The following is a 24,739-nucleotide window of genomic DNA, read 5'->3' on the forward strand; positions in this document are numbered from 1 at the left end:
GAGATTTGGACTGTTTTGGATTGTAAGCATAGAGGAAGGAGAAACAAATTGCAAATTAGGTCCCAAAGAGATCCTGAAATCAGTTTCTCCTGCAGTGCAGTGGAATCAAACAAATCAGCTTATGCTATTTCAAAGATTTTTAATGAAAAGTTGTCCAGATTTGAATGAGCCATGTTTTTTAATGTTAAATATTGAATAATCTAAAGCCTGTCTTTGAACCCTGCCATAAGCTCCTTATCCACACCGCCATTATGTTCCCTTCCCAGGGCACTATCTCGGGCTGAGACAGACTGCTCACAACCTAAGCCTTCTCTCCACCAGAAAGATCTGACTTCCAACGCAATAACGTTATTTTCTTTTGCTATTATTTATTTCTGCCCCTTAGCTGTTCTACCATGTGCCATTTATTTTGAGTGAACTGTGGCTTCCACTGCCAATCTATATCTGATGCAGAATTGTGACGCAGACTGCAATCCAGCAGCAGCATTAGCTGTGGGCATAAACCCTGTAATGGCTGCTAAATGTTGCAAGTGGCAAAAATCAGAGGGGGATGTTCCCCTTCTGCATGTGGGAAGGGAGGAGTTCCCCTTATCCAGCAAGTGTTCCCGCTGCCTCTGGAGTGAAGGAAAGAGATCCTCGCTGTCAATGGAGTTGGGGGAGGGGACAGGCAGGAGTGCCAAAGTTTTCTTTTCAAATCCCCTGTGAATCTCCAGCTCTTTACCTTAAATCTATGCCTCTTGGCTATTGACCCCTCTACTAAGGGTTATAGTTTCTTCTTACCTCCCCTATCTGTATCACTCATGATTTTGTACACCTCGGTGAGGTGTCCCCCCACCCTTCAGCCTTCTCTGCTCTAAGGAAAATAACCCAGCTTATCAAGACTCTCTTCATAGCTGAAACACTGCAGCAAAAAGAAACATCCTGGTGAATCTTTTCTGCACCTTTTCTGCAACCATATTATTCGTATAGTGTAGTGAACAGAACTGCACATAGTACTCTAGCTATGGCCTAATAAGTATCTTATCCAGTTCTATTATAACTTCCCTGCTCATGCCTTTATTAACCAAAGCATAAAATGTAAATATCTGATATGTCTTCTTACCATCGTGTCTACCTGCTTCCTTCAGGGACATGCATCCAAATATCCCTCTTGTCCTCTGTAAATTCCATTTGCCACTGTTCTGTCCATTTGATTAGCCTGTTCATATCATTCTGTAATTTGAGACTTCTCTCCTTGCTATTTACCCCACCACCAAATTTCCTGTCATCTGCAAACTTACCCCTTATGTTTACATCCTGATCACTAATGTCCACAACAAACAGCAAGGGACCCAGCATTGGTCCCTGTGGTACATCACTGGACTCAGACTTCCAGTCCACAAAAACAACTTTCAACCATTACCCTCTGCCACCTGCCATTTAATTCAATTTTGAATGCCATTTGCCAAATTTCCCTAGATCCCATTGCTCTTACCTCCTTGATCAGTCTCCCTTGTGGGGACCTTCTCAAGAGCCTTGCTGAAATCCATGTAGACTACATCAGCTACACTGCCTACATCTACATATCTGATCACCACCTCAAAATTGAATCAAACTTATTAGACACGATCTTCCCCAACTAAGCCGTGCTAACTATCCTTGATTAATCACTGTCTCTGCAAGTGGAGATTAATTCTGTCTCTCAGTGCATCACCTATTCTCATTGATATAACATCTAATCTATCTTAAACACAAGCTCTGTAGTTAATAGTTTCTTAGTCCTTTTTGAGCCATAATGTAATTTCAGCAATCTCATTGTGATTTTCTCTCCAGGTGATTTACCCAAACAAATAAAAGTGAAGAAATTGATGAAGCTTCGCACACTGGACACAAAGCCAGGTAATGGAGGTCTGGCTTGTATTTTGGAATCCTTCTCAAGTCATGCCTACAGCTTATTAGACCATAGACATTTTGTGGTCAGGAGTCTGTGAAAATTAAGGTGGAGTATTACAGCCAGATACTGAACTTTTACTTTTGAAACTCGAGTACAAATCCAGACAAGATGTCGTAGATGAAGATTTCCTTCTGATAAGAACTGGATGGTGCTGTGAGGCAAGCACAATCTTTTCATCTCCTATCCTCCCTCTGATCAGTCTGATTTCTCTTTAGGAGATCTAGCAATTGAACCAACTGGAAACAAGAAGATTGGAGAGCAAGATTCACAGAAGTTGTGAAAGGCAGATTTGGCAAGAGGTTGCTTTGCCTGCCAATTGCTTTAGGGATTCAGTGAGAGATACTCGCATTACGCAATAAGTGAATCACACAAGGTTGTAATAAAGGAAATCTTTGTAACAGTAACAATAAAACAATCATATTTGACATAGAATCAAAGAACGTTGCAGCATAGAAGCAGGCCATCTGGCCCATGGTATCTGCATGGGGTAAATTGACCCAATTTGTCCTACTCTCTTGCTCTTTCCCACAGCCCTGTAAGTTTTTTTCTCTTGAATTATTTATCCCATGCCCTTTTGAAAACAGCAAGTGAAACTGCTTCCACCACTATTTAAAGCAGCACATTCCACTTGTACTCTTTTTTCCCCACTTGCCATCTCTAGTGTTTTTGAGAACATGGTATCTAGTTTGATATTTCAGTATTATCATGAGGGAGAACTGCAGTGTCAGGTAGTGATAACTAGAAAGTCTCTTTTATCATTCCAACTGTGGCCGTTGGGCACTGAACAGATATCTGGATAATGTTTGCCCCTCTAAACCAGTGTGAGATCAGGAAAATGAATGTCCTTTTTGAGGATAGGAAGAGGTAGGGAAACCTGCACATTATTTTGTGGCGCCTGCGTGTTTCTTCTAGCCTCTTCCCCTTGGGCCTTGTGTGTTGTATCACTGGCTGTTGCTCAGAGGAGCCATCCTCACTGTTTGCTCCGGACTAACTGGATGGATGCTAATTTTTTTTGACAAAAGACTCTAGAAAAATAAAACCGAGCAGAATGAGTGAACTTTTACCATTGTAACTGTGTGGCCTATGTCTGCTGGATGGTGGATAGTTTTCAGATGAGACTTTTAGCTGAAGTCTCCACTGCTTTTTCAGGAACCCCATAACACTACTCAGAACAGAGTTTCCTTGCCAAAATTTAGCATTCACCGAAACTGATTATCTGATTTTTTTAAATTTATTTCCTTGCTGCGCACGACTTGATTGCTGTGATTCTTCATTATCAACAGCCTCTATAGTTCAAGGAATGTTTTTTTTCTTTCTTTCTTTCCATTGCTTTATGACTCTATTATAATAACCAGCCTATGAGGGAGAAAGTATTTTAATGGAAAATTGGATAAATATTTGAATAGATGAAAATGCAAGGCTCTAGGGTGAGAGTGGGGCAATGATGATATAGTTTTAGTTTGGTATTAATTTAGGGCTATGTGGAGCAAACAGGACTAGGATTAGTTCTGGATTGAAGCAGGGATATGGGAAGAAAGAGGAACAACGTGATTAATTTCAGATTTATACAAGACTATGGGAGGAGATTGAGGCTGTGCAATTAGTTTTGGATTGATATAGGGCTATGGGGAGAGTGAACATAGAACATAGAACATTACAGCGCGGAACAGGCCCTTCGGCCCACAATGTTGCGCCGACCAGTCTTATTTTAAAAAAAAACATTGACCCACTAATCTAAACCAATCCCTTTTCGTCCATAAACCTATCCACCAATCTCTTAAACGCCCCCAAACTAGGCGCATTTACAACTGCAGCAGGCAGGGCATTCCAGTCCCTCACCACCCTCTGGGTAAAGAACCTGCCCCTGACATCCGTCCTATAACTACCCCCCCTTAATTTAAAGCCATGCCCCCTCGTGCTAGATTTCTCCATCCGAGGAAACAGGCTATCACCATCCACCCTATCTAAACCTCTAATCATCTTATATGTTTCTATAAGATCCCCTCTTAGCCGCCTTCTTTCCAGTGAAAACAACCCCAAATCCCTCAGTCTCTCCTCATAGGACCTCCCCTGCATACCAGGCAACATCCTGGTAAACCTCCTCTGCACCCTCTCCAAAGCCTCCACATCCTTCCTGTAATGTGGGGACCAGAACTGCACACAGTACTCCAAGTGCGGCCGCACCAGAGTTGTGTACAGTTGCAACATGACGCTGCGACTCCTAAATTCAATCCCCCTACCAATAAACGCCAAGACACCGTACGCCTTCTTAACAACCTTATCTACTTGATTCCCAACTTTCAGGGATCTATGTACACATACACCTAGATCCCTCTGCTCCTCCACTCTATTCAAAGTCCTCCCGTTAGCCCTATACTCAACACATCTGTTATTCCTACCGAAATGCATTACCTCACACTTCTCCGCATTAAACTCCATCCGCCACCTCGCGGCCCAGCTCTGCAACCTGTCCAAGTCACCCTGCAAACTTCGACACCCTTCCTCACAATCTACCACACCTCCGACTTTGGTGTCATCAGCAAACTTACTAATCCACCCAACTATACCCTCATCCAGATCATTAATAAAGATTACAAACAGCAGTGGCCCTAAAACAGATCCCTGAGGCACACCACTCGTAACCGAACTCCATGATGAATAATTACCATCAACCACCACCCTCTGTCTCCTATCCGCTAACCAATTCCTGATCCAAGTACCTAAATTACCACCAATCCCATACATCTGCATTTTCTGCAGAAGCATACCATGGTGAGGCAGTAGGATTAGCTTGGAAAGGATACAGGTTTATTGGGAGAGCGCAAAGCAAATGGAATGGTTTGAGATTGATATGAGGTTGAGAAGAATGGGGCTGTGAAATTAGAATACACTTGTTTCAGAGATATGGTGAGAGAAAATGGGGCAGTGTGATTTATTTTTGATTGCCCTATCAAAGAATTGCTCAAGATCCAACACATTAAAATGTTCTGATGTTTCAGCTCTCCTCTCCTATTTTAGTTTAATGATCAAATTCAGTCACGTAAGTTCCTCACCACTAATTTTCCAAAGCTTGCTAGGTCTGAATAATTGATAAAGATTCAAAAATTATTAACTATCCTGCAGATAATTGAAGCAATCAGTCAACATGAATATATTTTACATATGTGCTAGGGACCTTGTCTATAACTTTGGACACAAACAAACAATGCTAATATTGATTTAAGCTGGGAACGGTTTAAAGTTTTAAAGTTTAAGTTTATTTATTAATGTCACAAATAGGCTTACATTAACACTATAATGAAGTTACTGTGAAAATCCCCTAGTCACCACACTCAGGCACCTGTTTGGGTACACTGAAGGAGAATTTAGCATGGCCAATACACCTAACCTGTACATGTTTGGACTGTGGGAAGAAACCAGAGCACCTGGAGGAAACCCCATGCAGACGTGGGGAGAACGTGCAGACTTCACACAGTGACCCAAGCTGTGAATTGAACTTGGGTCCCTGGTGTTGTGAGGCAGCATTGCTAACCACTGTGTCACTATGCTGCCAAGTGACAAACTGAATGAAAATATTCAGAATTTGAATGTGTAAATTGTTAGGAATTTTCAATAAAGTTATTCAAGGCTGAGGCCTTGAATAAGTTTTTTGTTTTGGACTTCACGGAGGAGGACATGAATAGTTTGCCAGGTGTTAGCGATGGAAAGATGGTAGGAGTGGAGGGCCTGAATGACATTATTGTTACTAGAGAGGCAGTGCTTGACAGACTGGAGGAACTGATTGTGGACAAGTCCCCAGGATCGGATGGTTTGCATCCAAGGGTTCTGAAAGAAATGGCGGAGGTGATAGTGGATGCCTTGATGATTATTTTCCGAACCTCGCTGGATTCCGGGGAAGTGCCGGAAGATTGGAAAATGGCTAATGTTACGCCATTGTTTAAGAAGGATTGCAGGCAAAAGGCAGGGAATTATAGGCCGGTTAGTTTAACGTCTGTAGTAGGTAAAATGCTTGAATCTGTAATCAAGGAGAAAATAGCGAGGCATCTTGAGGAGAATTGTTTGATAGAGCAGACGCAGCACGGTTTTGTTAAGGGGAAGTCGTGTCTGACGAATTTATTGGAATTCTATGAGGATGTGTCTAGTGCGGTGGATAGAGGAGAACCGGTGGATGTGGTGTTTCTTGATTTTCAGAAGGCGTTTGATAAGGTGCCGCACGAGAGGTTGTTACAGAAGGTTAGGGGGCATGGAGTTGGGGGATTGGCTGTCAAATAGGAGGCAGAGAGTGGGGGTCAATGAGTGCTATTCGGATTGGCGGTTGGTGACTAGTGGAGTGCCCCAGGGATCGGTGCTGGGGCCTCAGCTATTTACCATTTATATAGATGATCTGGAGGAGGGAACCGAGCGTATGGTGTCGAAATTTACTGATGACACCAAGATTGGTGGAACGGCAAATTGTGCGGAGGGTGTGGAAAGTCTGCAGAGGGATCTAGATAGGCTGGGTGAATGGGCCAGGAACTGGCAAACGGAATTTAATGTTGGCAAGTGTGAAGTTGTCCACTTTGGTAGGAATAATGGTAGGAAGGACTACTTACATGGCGAAAAACTGCAGCATGCTACGGTGCAGAGGGACCTGGGGGTCCTTGTGCATGAGTCGCAAAAACCCAGCCTGCAGGTGCAGCAGGTGGTCAGGAAGGTGAATGGGGTGCTGGCCTTCATAGCGAGGGGGATTGAATATAAAAAGTAGGGAGGTCTTGCTGCAACTGTACAGGGCACTGGTGAGGCCGCAGCTGGAGTACTGTGTGCAGTTTTGGTCACTGCACTTGCGCAAGGATATTTTGGCCTTGGAGGGAGTGCAGAGGAGGTTTACTAGGCTGATACCAGAATTGAGGGGGTTGAACTGTGAAGAGAGGCTGAATAAACTAGGCTTGTACTCGTTAGAGTTTAGAAGAATGAGGGGAGATCTCATTGAGACGTATAAGATGATGAATGGGATGGATAGGATAGAGGTGGAGAGGCTCTTCCCGCTCAGAAAGGACAGTAGGACTAGAGGGCACAGCCTCAGGATAAAGGGGGGGTTTAGAACGGAGTTGAGGAGGAACTTCTTCACTCAAAGGGTGGCGAATCTCTGGAATTCTCTGCCCGTTGAAGTGGCGGAGGCTGCCTCGCTAAATATATTTAAGACATGGGTAGATAGGTTTTTGATAGGCAAGGGGATTAAGGGTTATGGGGAGAAGGTGGGAAAGTGGAACTGAGCCATGACAGATCAGCCATGATCTTATTGAATGGCGGGGCTGGCTCGAAGGGCTAGATGGCCTACTCCTGCTCTTATTTCTTATGTTCTAATATTTCAAGCTTCTAATTTCTAATTCTTTTACTTTTCCTTTTCTCTCTATTTCCCTGTTTATTTACTTTTCGGCACATGGATTGGTTCTAATCCATCCCTTTCTGCCGTTTTTCTGATTTCACTCCTTAAACCTTATTGATTGTACAAGACATTGGTAAGGCTGCACTTGGAATACTGTGTACAGTTCTGGTCACCCTATTATAGAGAGGACATTATTAAACTAGAAAGAGTGCAGAAAAGCTTTACTAGGATGTTACTGAGACTTGATGGTTTGAGTTATGAGGAGAGGCTGAATAGACTGGGATTTTTTCTCTGAAGTGTAGAAGGCTGAGGAGTGATCTTATAGAGGTCTATAAAATAATGAGGGGCATACATCAGGTAGATAGTCAATATCTTTTCCCAAAAACGGGAGTCTAAAACTAGAGGGCATAGGTTTAAGGTGAGAGGGAAGAGATAAAAAGTGTCCAGAGGGGCAATTTTTTTCACACACAGCATGGTGAGTGTCTGGAACAAGCTGCCAGAGTACAAATTTGAGGCGCGCACAAATTTGTCTTTTAAAAAGCATTCAGTTACATGGGTAAGATGGGTATAGAGGGATATGGGCCAAATACAGGCAATTGGGACTAGCTTAGGGGTTTAAAAAAGGTGGCATGGACAAGTTGGGCTGAAGGGCCTGTTTCCATGCTGTAAACAACTATGATTAAGGAGGTATGCTGTTGGCTCTGTTATGCATTAAGATCCCACTACCTTCACCATACTATGATCATCATGCACTCCTAACAAGTTGTGACACGAAGTGAAAGGAATAGAAAAATGTTCATCTAATGGCTAACACAGCGAGATGTGCTGTTCCAACAAGATTTGGCTTATTATTGATTGTAACTGATTTGAAGGAACTGTTGCCACGAGAATCCATTTTCATTTTGTCTTGTAATTTTCAAATTTGATATTCATGAGTGATGCCAAAGCATTACTTGTGAGGAGTGAAACTGTACGTACTTCTGAAGTGACTGAATGTCGACACCCTGTTTTGGGAACCTCTGCAATGTTGGATAACGTTGTAACCTTCCAGAGTGATGTTCCATTGCAATAGATGTGCATTTTGTCACAAGTCAACTACAACCTCATTAAGAGATTGTGCTTAGAGTATATCATTAATATAGTTCTATGTAAGTAGGGCTGTAGCCTCTACAGCATCAGGATCACTTAAACATTGATTTCCAATTTTAGAATAATCCATCTATTGTGGCAATAACCTATTTTTGTATACAATTCTTGTTCTTCCACATGTTGATTGAGTTCACTTCAGGCAGCACTGTTACTTCAATCTAATGCATAAGTGTGGAGCATTAAAATTGATCATTATTGAGAGAAGCAAGTGCATGGCTTGTAACACCTTTCAAAAGCCCCTTTTGCCTGGGCTGATCCAACCACTTGACAGAGTGCACATTGTATGTTAAATTAGTTAATGGTGAAGCTTTGTTACCGGATAACCATGGAAAACTTTGACCGTGGGCAGACCAAATACATGATGGAATCAACCTTCAATATAAAAACTGGACCATACCATGATTGTATTTTTTTAGCCTTATTCAACTGGGTGGTAGCTAATTGAAGTAGTTGTCTGACTGAAAACAACTCTATCATTACATACATTGTTGAGATAATCATCAATCCCAGTCAGAATGGAATCTACCAGCTGTACTCTTTAATTGCTTCTATGCAATTAATTCCTAGATGTACCACCATGCATGGTTGTTCCCACTTCTTGTCCAAAATCATGTGCTACTTGTTCCTTTGTGTACCTGTTCCATACCCTATCACTGCAACGTAATGGACCATTGATTTTGGCTGCAAAGCGCACACTTGTTTGCCTGACTACAGATGAAATAAAAGCAAGGAAGTGAGAGATACTTGAGGGTGGTAGTGCTCAAAGTGAAAAGGCTGTTCACTTGTATTGAATGCATCCTGGGCCCTGAGGGGGGAAAAGATGAAAGATTAAGGAGGCTCTTGCTGAAGACTTCAATCTTTCTTGGATATGGGAGAGATTCCAGATGACTGACAGTAAATGTTGCCTCCTATATGAAAAATGGGAGAGGAAAAGCCAAACAATTATAGACCAGTTGGTGGGGAGACTAAATCATGTGTAAGGGGCAAAATGAATTGTCACCTGGAATAATATGGATTAATAATGAAAACTAGCACTGATTTGCTGAAGGTTCATTGTGTTTGACCAACTTGAGAGGGATCTTTGAAGTAGTGGAGACAGCTGATGAAGATAGCACTGTTGACATTCTGTAGATGGACTTCCAAAAAATGATTGTTTTTTTTATAGGAACTTCAATATGTTTCAGAAAATCGACACAGAATAATGACAAACTGATGAGAAAATAATGTTTTGTGAATAAAAACAGCACCTGGACGTAAGGTTTTTAATGTATTAGCAATAGGCGTCCCATATTGTTTATGGAATACAGAAGAAGGCTATTCAGCCTATTGTGCTGGCTCTGTAAAAGCAGTATCCAATTAGTTAAGCTTTTAGGAGAGCATGAAAATTTCAAGTAAAACTTTACTAAACCATCAAAAGACACAAATGACAAACTATTTAAATATAATCATGTCCTGAGGTAAGTAATTGTTTTGATTTAAAAACCTTTATGTAGAACATGAGAGATCTTAGTTACTAGGGAGAACATACTTTTTATTTGTTCATGAGATGTGGGCATCATTGGCAAGGCCAGCATTTATTGTCCATCCGTTATTATCTTTTGAGTAGGTGGTGATGAGCCAGTTTATTGAATAAAATTGTAATTAAGATTGTCTGGACCATTTTAGAGGGCAATTAAGAGTCAGCCACATTGCTGTGGATCTGCAGTCGTACATAAATCACATTGGGCAAAAAAAAATACATTAGTTATCCAGAAGGGGTTTTATGACAAACTTGTAGTTATGTGGTTATCTTTACCATTATCAGCTGTTAATACCAAACTTATTGATGGAATTTAAATTCCCCAGCTGCCATAGTGGGAGTGAGATTTGAACAAATGTTTCCAGGCCTCTGAATTATTAGTTCAGTACATAACTGTAAAGCTGCTGTGTCCTCTATGAAAATACTGTATTAAGTTACCTTTTGTAGTAACCTGGTGAGCAGATTGCACATCAACAGTGGAAACTTTGTAGACAAAATCCATAACAAGTGTAAACATAAGAATGTGTAATGGAAAAATGTCAACATGAAAGGATTACAAAATGCAGCAACAGGAATTCAGATTGTGTAAATACCATATGAGCTCAGATTAAAGTTTTTTTTTAGTTTTATATCTTCACAAAGAAAACAAACAAGCTATTTAAAATACATTTCCTCTCCTCTCCAGGCATCTACACATCTTACAAAACTTTTTTGCACAAGGACAAGACACTCATTAAACGACTTTTAAAGGTAAATCATAATTGTTTTGATGTGAGACCATGTCAATGGTCTTGGCACTTTGATTTGATTGTCACATGTATTGGGATATAGTGAAAAGTATTGTTACTTGTGCATCTTACAGACAAAACATACCATTCATAGAGAACATAGGGGAGAGAGAAAGGACAGGCTGCAGAATATGGTGTGTACTAGGGTGTAGAGAAACATCAACTTAATATATGGTAGGTCCATTCAGAAGTTGGACAATAGGGAAGAAGCTGTTCTTGAATTTGTTGGTGTGTGTTCTCAAGCTTTTGTATCCTTTTCCCATGGAAGAAGATGGAACAGAGAGCAGTGCATGGGGTCCTTGATTATACTGGCTGCTTTTCCCAAACAGGAAGTGTAGATGGAATCAATGGATGGGAGGCTAGTTAGTGTGATGGACTGGGCTACAATCATAACCATTTGTAGCTTCTTGCAGCCTTGGTCAGAACAGGAGCCATACCAGGATGCTTTATATGGTACATCTATAAAAAATTAGCGAGAGTCAGCCAACGTGCTGAATTTCCTTAATCCCTTGAGGAAATGGAGGCATTCTTAACTACCGTGCTGATGTGGAGGAACCAGTACAGATTGCTGGTGAACTTAACACCCAGAAACTTGAAGCTCTTGATCATTTCCACTTCTTCACCATTGATGTAAATGGGGGCACGTCCTCCACCATGTTTCCTGAAGTCGGTGACTATCTCTTCTTGGTTTCACTGACATTAAGGGGAAGATTATTGTCATTGTACCATTTCACCAGGTTCTCTGACTCTTTCCTGTACTCCGTCTCGTCATTGTTTGAGATTATGTATCATTGATTCTCCTTTGATAAGATATGAGACCAGTGACTCCATTTCCATAGAATGAATAACTCATAGAATGTGCAAATTCCACACATACAGTGACGCAAGTCTGGAACTGAACCCAGGTCCCTAGTGCTGTGAGGCAGCAGTGCTAACCACTGTGCTACCATATCTTTCCAATCAAGGATTATTCAAACAGGTACAGCTCCAAGGAATCCAGATAAACTGCAATGGGAAGGAGGGATAAAAAGCAAAATCCTTCACTGGCTGGATACATAATGGAAGAAAATAAAGTTTGTGTGATTGCAATTTGAGAATGTAACTGTGGGAGTTCTTGTGTATGCATTCTCAGCTGAACCATCTCCAGCTACTTTATCGATGACCGTCCTTCCATTATAAATTTTGAAGAGCAAGTCACTGATCAGTGGTACAGCATGGCTCATTTCACAATCTTCCAATGAAGCAGCCATGACCTAAGTAACTTAGAAATTCGGAGCAGGAGTTGGTCATCCAGCCTCTTGAGCCTGATCAGCCAATTAATAAAAGCGTGGCTGATCTGACTGTGTCCTCTATTTTCCCATCTACCTTCTGTACCCTTAGATTCTTGATTGACCAGTGAATCAATTTAACTTGGCCTTAAAACTTATTTTTAAACTGTCACTAGTTCTCGCCTCTCCCATAAGGAGACACATCCTCTCCTGAATCCATGGCATTCCACTAGTTATATCTTGCCAACCTGAAAATGACCTAATTATCCATACACTCTGTTACTCCCTACATGGTAACCCTTGATATGGAATCTTGATATCCAAATTCGCCACATCTACAGGTTCCCATTTATCCACTTTGCTCGTTACTTCCTTGAAGAACTTTAACAAATTAGTCAAACGTGATTTCTCATGACACAAGCCGTGTTGACTCTGCCTGATCGCATTAAGATTTTCTTAATGCCCTACTATAACCTTTTTAATATTTGATTCTAACATTTTCCCTATGACAGATGTTGAGCTAATTGGCCTATAGTTTCCTGCTTTCTGTCTCCCTGGTTTCTCAAAGAGTAATAATGTTCACTATTTCCCAATCTTAAGGAATTTTGGAAAGTTAAAACCAATGCTCAGCGGTTACTTCCTTTACGACACTAGATGAAGTTCATCAGGATCTGGGGCCATTTCAGCCCTTGGGTCTAATAATTTTCTCAGTATCTTTTTTGCTGGTAATTGTTTTGAGTCTCTCCTTCCCTTTCACAAGCTGATTTACAGTTATTTCTGGGATGTTATTTGAGTCTTATGTAGTGAAAACAGAGACAAACGATAAAAGCAAAATGCTGCAGATGCTAGAATCTAAAGCTCTGACAAAGGGTCATTGTCTCTATTCTCTTTCCACAGATGCTGTTGGACCTCCTGAGACTGTCCAGCATTTTCTGTTTGTTAGAGACAAATGATCTGTTCAATGCATCCACCATTTCCCATTTTTAATTGCCCAGATTCGCTCCTCTACAGCAGCAAACTTAGTTACTCTTTAAGTATTTGCAGAAATTTTTCTTCTGTTTTCATATTTCTAGCAAACTTTCTCTGGTACTCTAATTTCTCCCTTCTTATATTTTTAGTCATTCTTGGCTTCTTATTCAGTCCAATTTTCTGACCTGACATTAACCTTTGCGGAATTGTGTTTTTCTTTTGATTTGATTCTATTTTTAACTACCTCAGCCACAAAAGATGCATCCTTTACTTCCTGGAGTTTTTATTTTTCACTGAAATATACCTTTGCTGAGTATTGTAAAATATCTTGTTAAACATTTTCTGTTGTGCCTCTACTGACCTACATCTTAATCTATTTTCTCAGTTTACTTTTGGAAGTTCTATCTTCATACCCTTATAATTCCTTTTATTTATGTTTAATACACTAGTCTTCAACTCGCTCGTCTCTCCTTTAAACTGAGAGCAGAATTCAATCATTTAATTGCTGCTACCTCCTGTTATTATGAGGTTATTAATTATTCCTGTCTCATTGCAAAAGCTAGGTCTAGAATAGCCTAGTCTCTGGTTGGTCTGGAACATACTGCTCTAAGGAATTGACCTGAAAATACTCTGAATTAATCTTCCAGGTTACCATTCTGATTCATTCAATCTATTTTAAGGGCGTCTATGGTTGGGCAATAAATGCTGGCTTACATTTTAAAAAAATATTTAAAATCACTGTTCCTTTCTCACAAGCCCTCATCTTTTTCTTCCTGGGTCCTTTTCCTCTAGTGTAATTACTGTTATAAGCTACTCCCACAAATGATTTCTTACTGTTGTTTTTTTCTTAATCTCGACCCAAACTGATTGTACATCTTTTTAAGATCATCGCTCACTATTGTACGAATACCATTCTTAATTAACAGATCTAGCCCACCAGCATTTCCTAGCTTCCAGTCCTTCCAAAATGTACCCTTGAATATTCTGGTCCTAGCCTTTGCCAGCTATGTCTCTTAAATGACTTATCAGATTGTACACTTGAGCTGACAATTCATCATCTATGCTTGGTTGACAAGTTGCAGGTAATAACTATTTCAGACAATGGAAAGCCTCGCTATCTCTACTTGATCTTCAATGGTTCTACCATCAACATTGGGATATCAGCACTGACCAGGAGTTGAGCTCTGATCAGCCAGATCTACAGCATGACTACAATTTCAAATAAAACTTAGGTACTCTGACAAATGGCTCCTCTCCTCTTCTCCTAATCCCTTAAGATTTCTCCAGCATTTACCAAACTTAAATTGGGAGTATGATGAAACACTCACCACTCACCTGAATGGATGCAGCAGCCTCAATGCCAGTAGGATCAGCACCATCCTGGACTGATCAATTTGCTTTTTGATGTCCCTGCCGCTAGACTAAATCTCCAACACTACCATGACTGGTGTTGTGTGTCTGATCTAATTTAAGGTTACTTTGACGGTACCTACTCCTCCTGCATCTCTACATGACCAACAATATCGTGCAAACTCGATCATCTTGAAGGTTCTTTAGATTATCAACCGTACAATAATATCCAATTATACCACTTAATTTTCTAACATTAAGTCTTCTTATGAGACTAAAGCCATATTGAAAGAGGGTAGTTCTTGATGTAGAATAGAAGCTCCTCCTCTCCTCTGCTGCTTAGATTACTGTTACCCTTGTGACTTCTTGGATAACTAATGCCACTTTTTATTACGAATATTTATTTTTCAATTATCTGTATAGACTTTTTTGCAACTTGTTTTTTCTATGTCACTTTTTATCACTCTTATAAACAAAACTTCAAAGAGAGCGACCATAAACTATATTTTAAAGCAAGTGTGACAAAGGGAAATACAGGCCCATTAAAGACAGGTAGAAGCAAGGATACATGAATGTTTTAAGTTTGTATTTTGTATCTGTTTCCGAGGAACAAGAGGCAGTGGTACACCAGAGGAGGCACAGTGGTTAGCACTGCTGCCTCACGGCACCAGGGACATGGGTTCAATTCCTGCCTCGGGTCACTGTCTTTGTGGTGTTGCAAATTCTCTCCATGTTTGCGTAGGTTTCCTCCGGGTGCTCTGATTTTCTCCCACAGTCCAAAGATATGCAGGTTAGGTTGATTGGCCATGCTAATTTGACCCTAATGTCAGGGGGATTAACAGGGTAAGTATGTGGGGTTATGGGAATAGGGCCTTGGTGGGATTGTGGTTGGTGCAGACTTGATGGGCCAAATGGCCTCTTTCAGCACTGTAGAGATTCTAGGACTTAGAATTGAGTCAAGAAGAGAGAGACTTAGTAAATTAAATGCTTGGGCATGGTCCACAGTGATTCAAGGCAGCAGCTTCCCATCTTCTCGAGGGTTATTGGGAATGGCAAAAATGCTGACCTCTCCAGTGATGCCTAATATCCCATGAACAAATTTTAAAAAAAGCTGATTTACCTGCGGTGAGGGTTTTCAACTAAGTGAAGAGATTAGAGAAAGGGTTAAGGGAAAATGTAATAATCAAAATAAGAAGAAACTTGCCTCTGGTAATAACCATGAAAATCTGCCATGTTCATTCCAAATTGCAGTCTTCATAACTGCATGGTGTTCAGAATTTTTACTTAATATTTTCACTTAGTTATACCTACGAACTGATGGGTTTTTTTGCTGTTCTCTATCTGTCAAATTCTAGGGTATTCAAAGAAAACGTCTGCCAGAAGTGCAGAGTGTCATTGTCCGTCGCCATTTACTGGAGCTGACTCAGAGTTTTATCATTCCCTTGGTGAGTAATTTGGCCCTCTTTGGGATTATACCAAAATAGAAAATGATCTGTGTGGATTTATTACTCGCGCAGTCTTTAACTGCATTTTCTGAACTTGGGTCTGTTGTTTATTCATATTGGGTGGAATTTTCCCCCAAAATTTCTGTATCATCAGGGCTAGAAAATGGGAGTCCTCCATGCCGGTATTTTCATTAGCCCAGCACTGCAATCTTCCAGCACTCGTGTCAATTTTTTTTTTTACAGCTGGGAGCTTTGGACAGTATGGTGGTTGGGATGGGGGAAGGTGGGGTGGAGCCTAAATATGCTGGTGAAGCTAGCTTCAGGGCACTCGTGCAACATTCTACAGGCTGCCCTGATCTGACATTAAACTGGGAGACCTCCTCCCAACAACCAACACCACCATCACCATCACCACTTGAGTGCTTCAATGGCCTCTCATTCCCCTGGCATGGCGATGATGCTTGGTCTCCACTACTGCAGAGTAGTAGTGATTTTATTTGATTTGATTTATTGTTGTCATGTGTGTTAACATATAGTGAAAAGTGTTGTTTCTTGTGCACTATACAGACTAAACATACTGTTCATAGAGAGGGAAACGAGAGAGTGCAGAATATAGTGTTACAGGGAGAGAAGAAGCAGCTGTGCCAGACTCTAATTGTATGCAGTGTAATGGTAATGAGTTTCGCACCCTTTCTGGGGGTGAAGCTGTTCCCACCAGTATAACGGGGCCAGAAAGACAGCAATCTAACTTACATCAGGCGTGAATTAGATTTTTGGCCCCTCTTACTATCTTCCCAAGTTGCCATGCTGATCGATGGGTGTGGTGAGCTGATAAGACCACACCCATTAGATCTAGTGTTTGCTCACTAGCAGCTTTGCAGTGGAACAGGGGCACTTTGAGACCAATTACATGATGTCACTGAAGATGTCATTGGCCACTTGCTCAAACAATCAGGCAGTCTATCTCAGCAGCTTGTAGTATTAACATCCTGTTATTAAAGTTCTTTGTTTGCTCAAACCTTTGAGGCCTGCAGTCTATCTTTTAAAGCCACCATATAGAAAACTGGCGGTGAGGTGATCAGATCACACTTCAAAAGAAAATAGAAGTGGAAAAGTGGACAACGTTGTAGGCACCTGACAGAAGAATAAGTAATTGAAATCAGCACCACACGAAAGCTGGCAATGGAGGGGTGCCAAACAATGGTCACAGCCACCAGAGGAACCGAAAAATAATCAAAGATTCTGGAGAAAACGACTTTGCAAAGAAGCACACCATGTGCTCTGCTGAGAGGTCTGTAACAGTACCAAGAACAGTGCAATTAGCAGGTATTTTGCAACAATGGGGGTATTATAACTCACAAAGGAAAACAGACTGAGCTCGAGTTTTTTGTACTGGGGAGTAAGGTAACAAAGTGCTGCTGAAAATCCATGGCGCATTGTGCTCATGCAGACCCTTTCCGTAGTAAAAATGGCAGGAGCTTTTGGTGCCATCAGACTGTTTGAGACTACAAAGTGATGTAACTCATATATAGGGAAATTCAAATATTTTGTCCAAGTGAACAACATAATGGCAGATATAATCTCAACTTTCCTGATTATAGTGCACGTGTGCACACGTGTGCGCGCATGCATTAACCTCCTGAGATATCAGGCACGAACATTTATGATGAAATAGTGGGAGTATTGCAGGGCCACTATTCACTAAAGCCTTTAGTCATTGCAAGATCAAAATTCCATAGCAGAACCAACAGGAAGGTGAATTGATCAAATGGTTTGTAGCTACCTTGAAGAGACTAATTAAACATTGTGAATTTGGGGATGTCTTTGAACGATTAGAGAGGGATTAGTCTGTGGCTTAAGGTGTGAGGTTATTCAAAAATCATTGTTAGCAGAAAGCAACCTAACCCTAAAAACTTTTGGAAGTTGCTGTATTCATGGTGTTAGTAGCCGGAGAATCTCAACAGCTGAGTTCAAGCACAAGAAATCATAAGATGTTGACCAAAAACCGATCACAGACGCAAACTTGCAATTGTCATTCACGTGCCAAAACCAGGCACTCAGCTGCAGATTGTTGATGCAAAGAGATTATGTGCAGGAATTGTGGCAAAAAGAACCACATTGAATGTGCTTGTTGGAAAGAGAAACAAGTTTCAGGCCAAAATTACAAATGCAAAAGTTGAATGGCTGAATAAGAGAAAAAGTATCCATGTGGTACGACAAGGGTACAAAAAAGGTCATTCAAACGTACTGGATATTGCTGGTGCAACAAATATTACTGGGTTACTCTCTTATTGGATGAACTGCCAGTGAAAATGGAGATGGACACTGGTGCTGCAGTTACACTGGTACAGTGCGGCCCTGTTATAATGCGATGGTTGGGGTCCATAAAATGTTATCGTGAAAAAAGCAGGGTTGCGCTAAATCGGGGTTCAAGAAAATCAGTGTTCAAACTGATTTTCCACTACACATGAATGGACAATTAAATCTTTGTGAAAATTAAATGTTCCAAATTATAGTTGATATAGACAAAGACATGCATAACATCTGCCTAAAACCCTACCTCCTGTATAAAACTGGTCAATTAGATAATCCATTGATACTAGTTGAGAAGGTCATTAGTTCGCCTCATTACATAGTGTCCTAAGCAGCTAAACCGGGGAGGAAAAGGGGAAGCATTCTGTAATAATCTTGAATCCTTCTTGATTTTCCATGTTCACCCAAATATTATAACCACCACATCTCACAGCCCCATCCTCTCCAGGTGTGTGTTTATCACAAGCAGTAATGCTAGTCTTGAGGAATAAAACCTCATATTTTCAGATTCTGAGCATCATTTAAGTGGTCGCTAGGTTAGGTATGACACACAACCATATGTTGAGTAAAGAAGTTCTCCTTTTGGCTCCGACTTGGTAACGGCTTCAGAAGAACACTCACCATTGTGCACTTCCACTTCCCACGTTAGCATTTCTGTGGCAGTAAGTGATGTTGCCAGTTTACGTATTTTGAGGAGCAGTTATTGCTCTCAGACAGTCGAGCAAGAGAAACTCTTTGAGCTGGCTGACAAGATTCAGGCTTGATTTTAGCCCAGGTCCAAGGGATGATGGAATCACGAATGATCCAATCTCCCACATTACAATTTTATCAAATGTAGTTTTATCTTTCTTTGTAATTTTTATGCTGCAAACTGATGAAAATCAATTGGTTTGGGTTCATTTTCCTTTATTTAAATATCTTAGAACAGACTGCATGCATCTGACACGTTTGTATTATAAATGTCTGCGTAAACTGCATTAAAACTCTTCCCGCTCAAAAAAGACAATAGGACTAGGGGGCACAGCCTCAAGATAAAAGGGGGGCGGTTTAGAACGGAGTTGAGGAGGAACTTCTTCACTCAAAGGGTGGTGAATCTCTGGAATTCTCTGCCCGTTGAAGTGGTGGAGGCTGCCTCGCTAAATATTTTTAAGACGCGGGTTGATGGGTTTTTGATAGGAGAGGGGATTAAGGGTTATGGGGAGAGGGCGGGAAAGTGGAACTGAGCAGTGACAGATCAGCCATGATCTTATTGAATGGCAGGGCAGGCTCGAAGGGCTGGATGGCCTACTCCTGCTCCTATTTCTTATGTTCTTAAAAAAGGGTCCAATGATTCATCACATTATATCCAAATTCGTGCTAAATCAGGGCACATTAAATTAGGGTTTCATCGTACCAAGAAAAGCTTCAACATATTGCCTTGAAACCCACTACCAAAGAAGTGGTTCCATTGAAGGACTATATTGATGTAACTGCGCAGTTGAATGGTCAGCCTGCAGACTTGTCCTTTTACATACTTTAAAAAAAAACAGCAGTAATGGGAACTTCCATTCTCACTGCTGAGCATTGCTCACCCAGGATAGATCTTATAAGGTGGAGCTGGTGTTCTGCGAATGTTGAAGCTCATCGACTTCGATCTAGCTCAGCTTTGAGCCTCTTCAGTTCTTGCCCCAGACTGTCGATCGTTTGTTTGACTTGTTGACTTGTTTATTAATTGTTCATATTGCTAATTTTGATAACGTTATACTGTTATCGGTGTCAGCAACCTGTGATTTAAAGGAGGAGGAAAAGTGTAGTATACTTGTTATTTTTAGTGTTTCTTCACTAGCATTTTTGCAGTGGAATCGTGGTATTTAAAGAGACTGATCATGTGATGATAGCCCTGATCTCATTGGATGTTTGCGGGGGCAAACAGTCCATTTTAATAACCCTGAAATGTCAACACCCTTTCATTAAAGCTCTTCATCTGTTTAAACCTTCGACGCCTACAGCCTATCTTTTAAAACCACCAATGGGTCCTAGGGCCAAAGGGCCTGTATTGTGCTGTAGTTTTTCTGTGTTTCTATTACACATCTATTCTGCTGCATAGCCTAACAATGGGCTAGCTTAATATGCAAAAGTAAAGTACATGGATGGTGAAATTTGGCATAAGAATGGAAAATACTGGGGAATACTCGGCAAGTGCAGTAGGCTGTAAGGAGAAAGAACCGAAGTTTATTGTTTCATGTTTGTCAGGATAAGAGTGAAAGGCAGAGAAAGTGCTGGGACAATGTTTCCCTAACCATCCGGTCATGGAACTCTTGACCACCCCACCCCCCAGGATGGAATACCTGAGAAACATTAAAATTAAAAAATGTTTTTGTGCAATACGTAAGTACAAACATACAAAACAAATTTATACAAATCTTTTCTATTTTCCCTTCTGCCTTGCACCATCAGCCTCTTCTTGTCATTTGATCTTTGTTTCACCCCATCGTAGACCCTTTTGTTCTTTCTTTCCTATCCCCCACTCCCCTGTGTTGCTTAAAAATCTGTTATGCATTTAATTACTCCAAATTCTTGCAAAGGATCATTGAGCTGAAATGTTAATACTTTTTCTTGCTCTACTAATGCTTTGGAAATGCTAGCATTTTCTATTTTCATTAATAATGTGCATGAAGGCTTATAATTCCACAAATAATTTTCTGTACTCTCCCTTGCCCACTTACCTTCCTCTTTGTGGCACTATTGATTTCCGCTGTAGTTTATTACGCACCATGGGTGTCAGCCCAAACCTGAAGTGTGCATTGGCTTTGACTAGCCATGGTTTTATACCAGCTGAACCAATGGGAACTTCTGAAGGCAATTTGAAAGCATGTGTAGGAAATAGAAACTTATACTGTAGTTTGTTTTCTTTCCCCTCAGGAGAGATATGTTGCCAGTCTGATGCCACTTCAGAGAACCATCACTGCATGGAAGGTAAAACTGAATATTGCTGATAAATTGTGGTATCCACATTTCATTTTTGACTTGCAAACTCTGAGTTGCAACACAATTTTTAAGTCTCTGAAATGAAGAGACAATCAATATTACTTATCCATTCATGGATATGGGTTTCACTGACAATGGCTGCATTTATTGTCCATCCCTCGTTATCCTGGAGCCTGTGGTGTTGAACCACCACCTTGAGCCATTGCAGTCCATGTGCTATCAAGTAAAGAATTCCATGTGTTTTGACTCAGGAACGATGAGGAATGCTGTATATTTCCAAGTGAGGAGGATGATTTGGAAGGTGATGTTTCTGGTGGTGGTATTCTCATGTGCCTGCCATCTTAGGGGCTATGCTGCATAGTACACAGGAGCAGGAGGCAACTTTCAACCTTTTTGAGTCTGCATAGGAACAAGAGGAGCCTATTCAACACATTGAGCCTGTTCCACCTCTTGATCAGATTGTGGCTGATGGTTATTTTGACTCAATTCACCTGTCTTCATTGCAAAACCCTTCTTAATACCTTCGCTAATAAAACCATTTACAATTCCAGTTTTGACATTTTCATTTGAACCCCAGCTTCAACATTTTATAAAGAGAATTTCAGATTTTCACATTGTTTGGTAAGGAAATTCTTCCTAATATGAACCTCCAACATTGTAGTTCTAATTTTAAAATTATGCTTCTTTGTTCTTACCACCACCAGAGGAAATTGTTTCTTTGTATCCTATCAATTCTTTAATCAACTGAACAGCTCAGCCCTTAGAATTTCCCCTTAATCTTCTATATTTAAGAGTTCTATGAATCTAGTTTTTCAATATGCCTCATAATTTAACCTTTTTATCCCAGGATTCATTCTAGTGAATCTGCACTGCATCCCTTCCAAGGCCAGTGTATCCTTCCTGAGATGCAGTGCTCTGAACGGAATGCAGAGATCTAAATAAAATCTAACCAGCGCCTTTTACAACCATTGCATAACTTCCACCTCTTAGTATTCCAGCCCCCTTTAAATAAACAATCATAGAATCCCTACAGTGTAGAAGGCGGCCCATCAAGCCTACACTGACAACAGTCCTATCCATTTAACCCCACATATTTATCCTGCTAGTCCCCCTGACCTAAGGGGCAATGTGGCATGGCTAATCCACCTAACCCACACATCTTTGGACAGTGGGAGGAAACCAGAGTACCCAGAGAAACTCATGCAGACATGGGGAGAATGTGCAAACGTCACATTAGCTTTTTAAATTTCTTACGTTGAACCACTCTTAACAATTTGCGCAGTGAAATCCTAGATCTTTCTGCTGCTCCACGTTTCCTAGCTTTCTGCCATTTAGAAAATATTCCGATCCATGTTCCATAAGCCCAAAGCAGATGACTTTACACTTCCTTGCTTTTAACCCTCAGGTGAGTTGTATCTCACACATCTATCAATGTTCCTTTGGAACTTTTTGCTCCCATCTACCCTATTTACTGTGCAGCTTAACTGAGCATCGTCAGCAAGTTTGGATGCACAGCTCCCCATGCCTTAATCTGAGTTATTTATAAATGGTGAAAAGCTGAAGCCCTAGTGCCTTGGGGACACTCATCAGATCCTGCCAATTTGAGCACATACTTATTGTTCTGACTCACTTTCTCCTACTTGCTAATGAATTCTCTATCCAAGTCAAAGGTTTGCCTCCAATTCTATACGCTTTTTTTAATTAGTTTTGTTGTTAGGATGTGGGTGTCACTGGCAAAACCAGATTGCGCATCCTTGTTGTGAAGACTGTCTCATATGAAACCTAACCAAATGCCTTTGGGAAATCCATATAAATAACATCTGTAGATTGTCCCTCAATTACCATGTTAGTAACCATCTCAGAATATTTGGCTACGTTTGTTAGATTTATCCTTTACAAATCTATTCTGGCTCTCCATGATCAGCTCAATTTGTTGAAGTATGCAGCCACTCGCTTTCTAATATCAGGTTAAAAGATGCAGAAGTTGGTGCAGACAATGCCTGAATGATGGACCAGAACTGATGCATTGACACATGCAATGCCAGTGCAAGGATTTACATTTGTTCCTATTCTTCTTCGGTTAGTGGATTGAGGTAAAAGTCAGAAGCTCAGGTTTCTGTATTGGGGGAACTTAGGATGGTAAATCATTGAGCTCCTCCCATGGAGAGACAGTAGTGGTGCTTTGGGCGCAGGTGACAAGATTTTACGAGTTCAGAAAGTTTTTGTGTATGAAATTAAATGCTGTTCCCAGACGAAAACAAATGCCATTATTTCTACTGTCTTTTTTGACAGAACCCACCGCAGATCCGTCCCTTTATCAAAGATGAATTCATGAAGACGCTGGAATATGCTGGACCACAACTGACCTCTGTACAGAAAGGGGATTGGGTAGGATTATACAGGTAGATCATGACATTAAGTCTAATTGCAAACTTGACCGTAAGTCAGGGAGCTGTGAAGTATTAAAATCTTTTATTTTGGAGTGGAGAATCACTTTGTTTTGAAAACCAGTGAGACCAAAGACATTTTATATGGTCTTTGTCAGAAACTCTGGGCTAAACATTTCGGCCCCACTGAGGTTGGGAACGAAGATGGCTAGGACCTGAAAATACTGGTGCCAGTACACATGCTGATTTCTCAACATTGTTCCTGGTGTTGGCTATTCTGGTGAAGGCAGATTCAGGGCCAGGATGGCTACCAGCATCACCACAAGGTGGGCAGATTATGTTCTTATTAGGTTCATTAAAAGCCTTGTCAAGCGCACTGAAAGGTCAACTGGGATTTTCCAGTTGACCTCCACTTTCTTGACCTAATGGGGTACAAGTTAACTGCCTCGACATTGGCACTCAGCGGCAGGCGAAGAGGCCAGCACTCCAGGCCCTACCTACCTGCATAGATGTAGGTGCAACAAAAAAACCACCCTGTAGAGGAATTCACCCCCAGCTCCCTATCCAAAGTTGAGGCTTGGCTGTTTTTATTTTGTTTTTAATTTAAACTTTACACAGTTGGGTAGAGGAGCCCCCAGATTGAAGCACCCCTCAGTCATTTACTATCACTTACAGGCTGCTGCACCTGTCAAGCTAGAAGGCCTTTAATTGGCCTTCCAATTTAGAAACTTGCCTAAAACCTTTATTTGGATAGGGAATTTGTTTCTGTCCCAATTAAAGGGGACCCTGTGTGAAAATCCCTCCCCTTCCCCTTACCTGGGTGAGCGTTCCAGACGCTGAATAGGTCCTGACCCCTCTTTCCTGTCTCCAGCGCAAAAATCCAGTGTCCTATCATATCTCCTGCTTCCAACTCCTTTAACACATTCCCCCTCAAGTTAAACCCAACAGTGCATAGCATGGGGGTTCTGCTGTATGTTGAGTTGAACTGGAAATCCCACATCCAGTTCATGAGCATGTTGGACAATTTCTACCTGCAAAACTTTATTCCTGTTGCTGCTGAAACAATCATCCACATCTTTGCCTCTAGATTCAGGTCAATGATACCTTGCACAAACTCCAAATTAGCAACAAGTAATTTATCATAATATATTGCCTGTGGCCCTTGCTATTGCCAACCTATCCTTTAGCACATTGATTTCAGAATTTGCACCTTGTATTCATGTTCTTCCATGGATGTTCCACTATTCAATTTCTCTCAATTCTCCAAACAGTGGTCCACTCTGCCC

General features: G+C 41.0%; 1 protein-coding gene across 3 annotated transcripts in view; it reads left to right on the forward strand.

Annotated features, from left to right (window-relative positions):
• The window catches only part of dennd6b (DENN/MADD domain containing 6B), a 78,255-nt gene that overhangs the window by 46,396 nt on the left and 7,120 nt on the right, over nt 1-24,739 (forward strand). For all 3 annotated transcript variants that reach the window (XR_013888981.1, XM_080207506.1, XM_080207507.1), the window contains 5 exons: nt 1,813-1,878; nt 10,652-10,716; nt 15,697-15,786; nt 21,001-21,054; nt 23,359-23,468. Coding sequence is in view for 2 of the 3 variants with exons in the window: in XM_080207506.1 (XP_080063632.1) it covers nt 1,813-1,878; nt 10,652-10,716; nt 15,697-15,786; nt 21,001-21,054; nt 23,359-23,468 (385 nt within the window). In the remaining variant the exon portion in view is untranslated. The remainder of the gene's footprint in view (nt 1-1,812; nt 1,879-10,651; nt 10,717-15,696; nt 15,787-21,000; nt 21,055-23,358; nt 23,469-24,739) is intronic.

This window comes from Carcharhinus amblyrhynchos, chromosome 19 (assembly GCF_965287045.1).
Source record: "Carcharhinus amblyrhynchos chromosome 19, sCarAmb.v2.hapA, whole genome shotgun sequence".
NCBI classification, from domain to species: domain Eukaryota; kingdom Metazoa; phylum Chordata; class Chondrichthyes; order Carcharhiniformes; family Carcharhinidae; genus Carcharhinus; species Carcharhinus amblyrhynchos.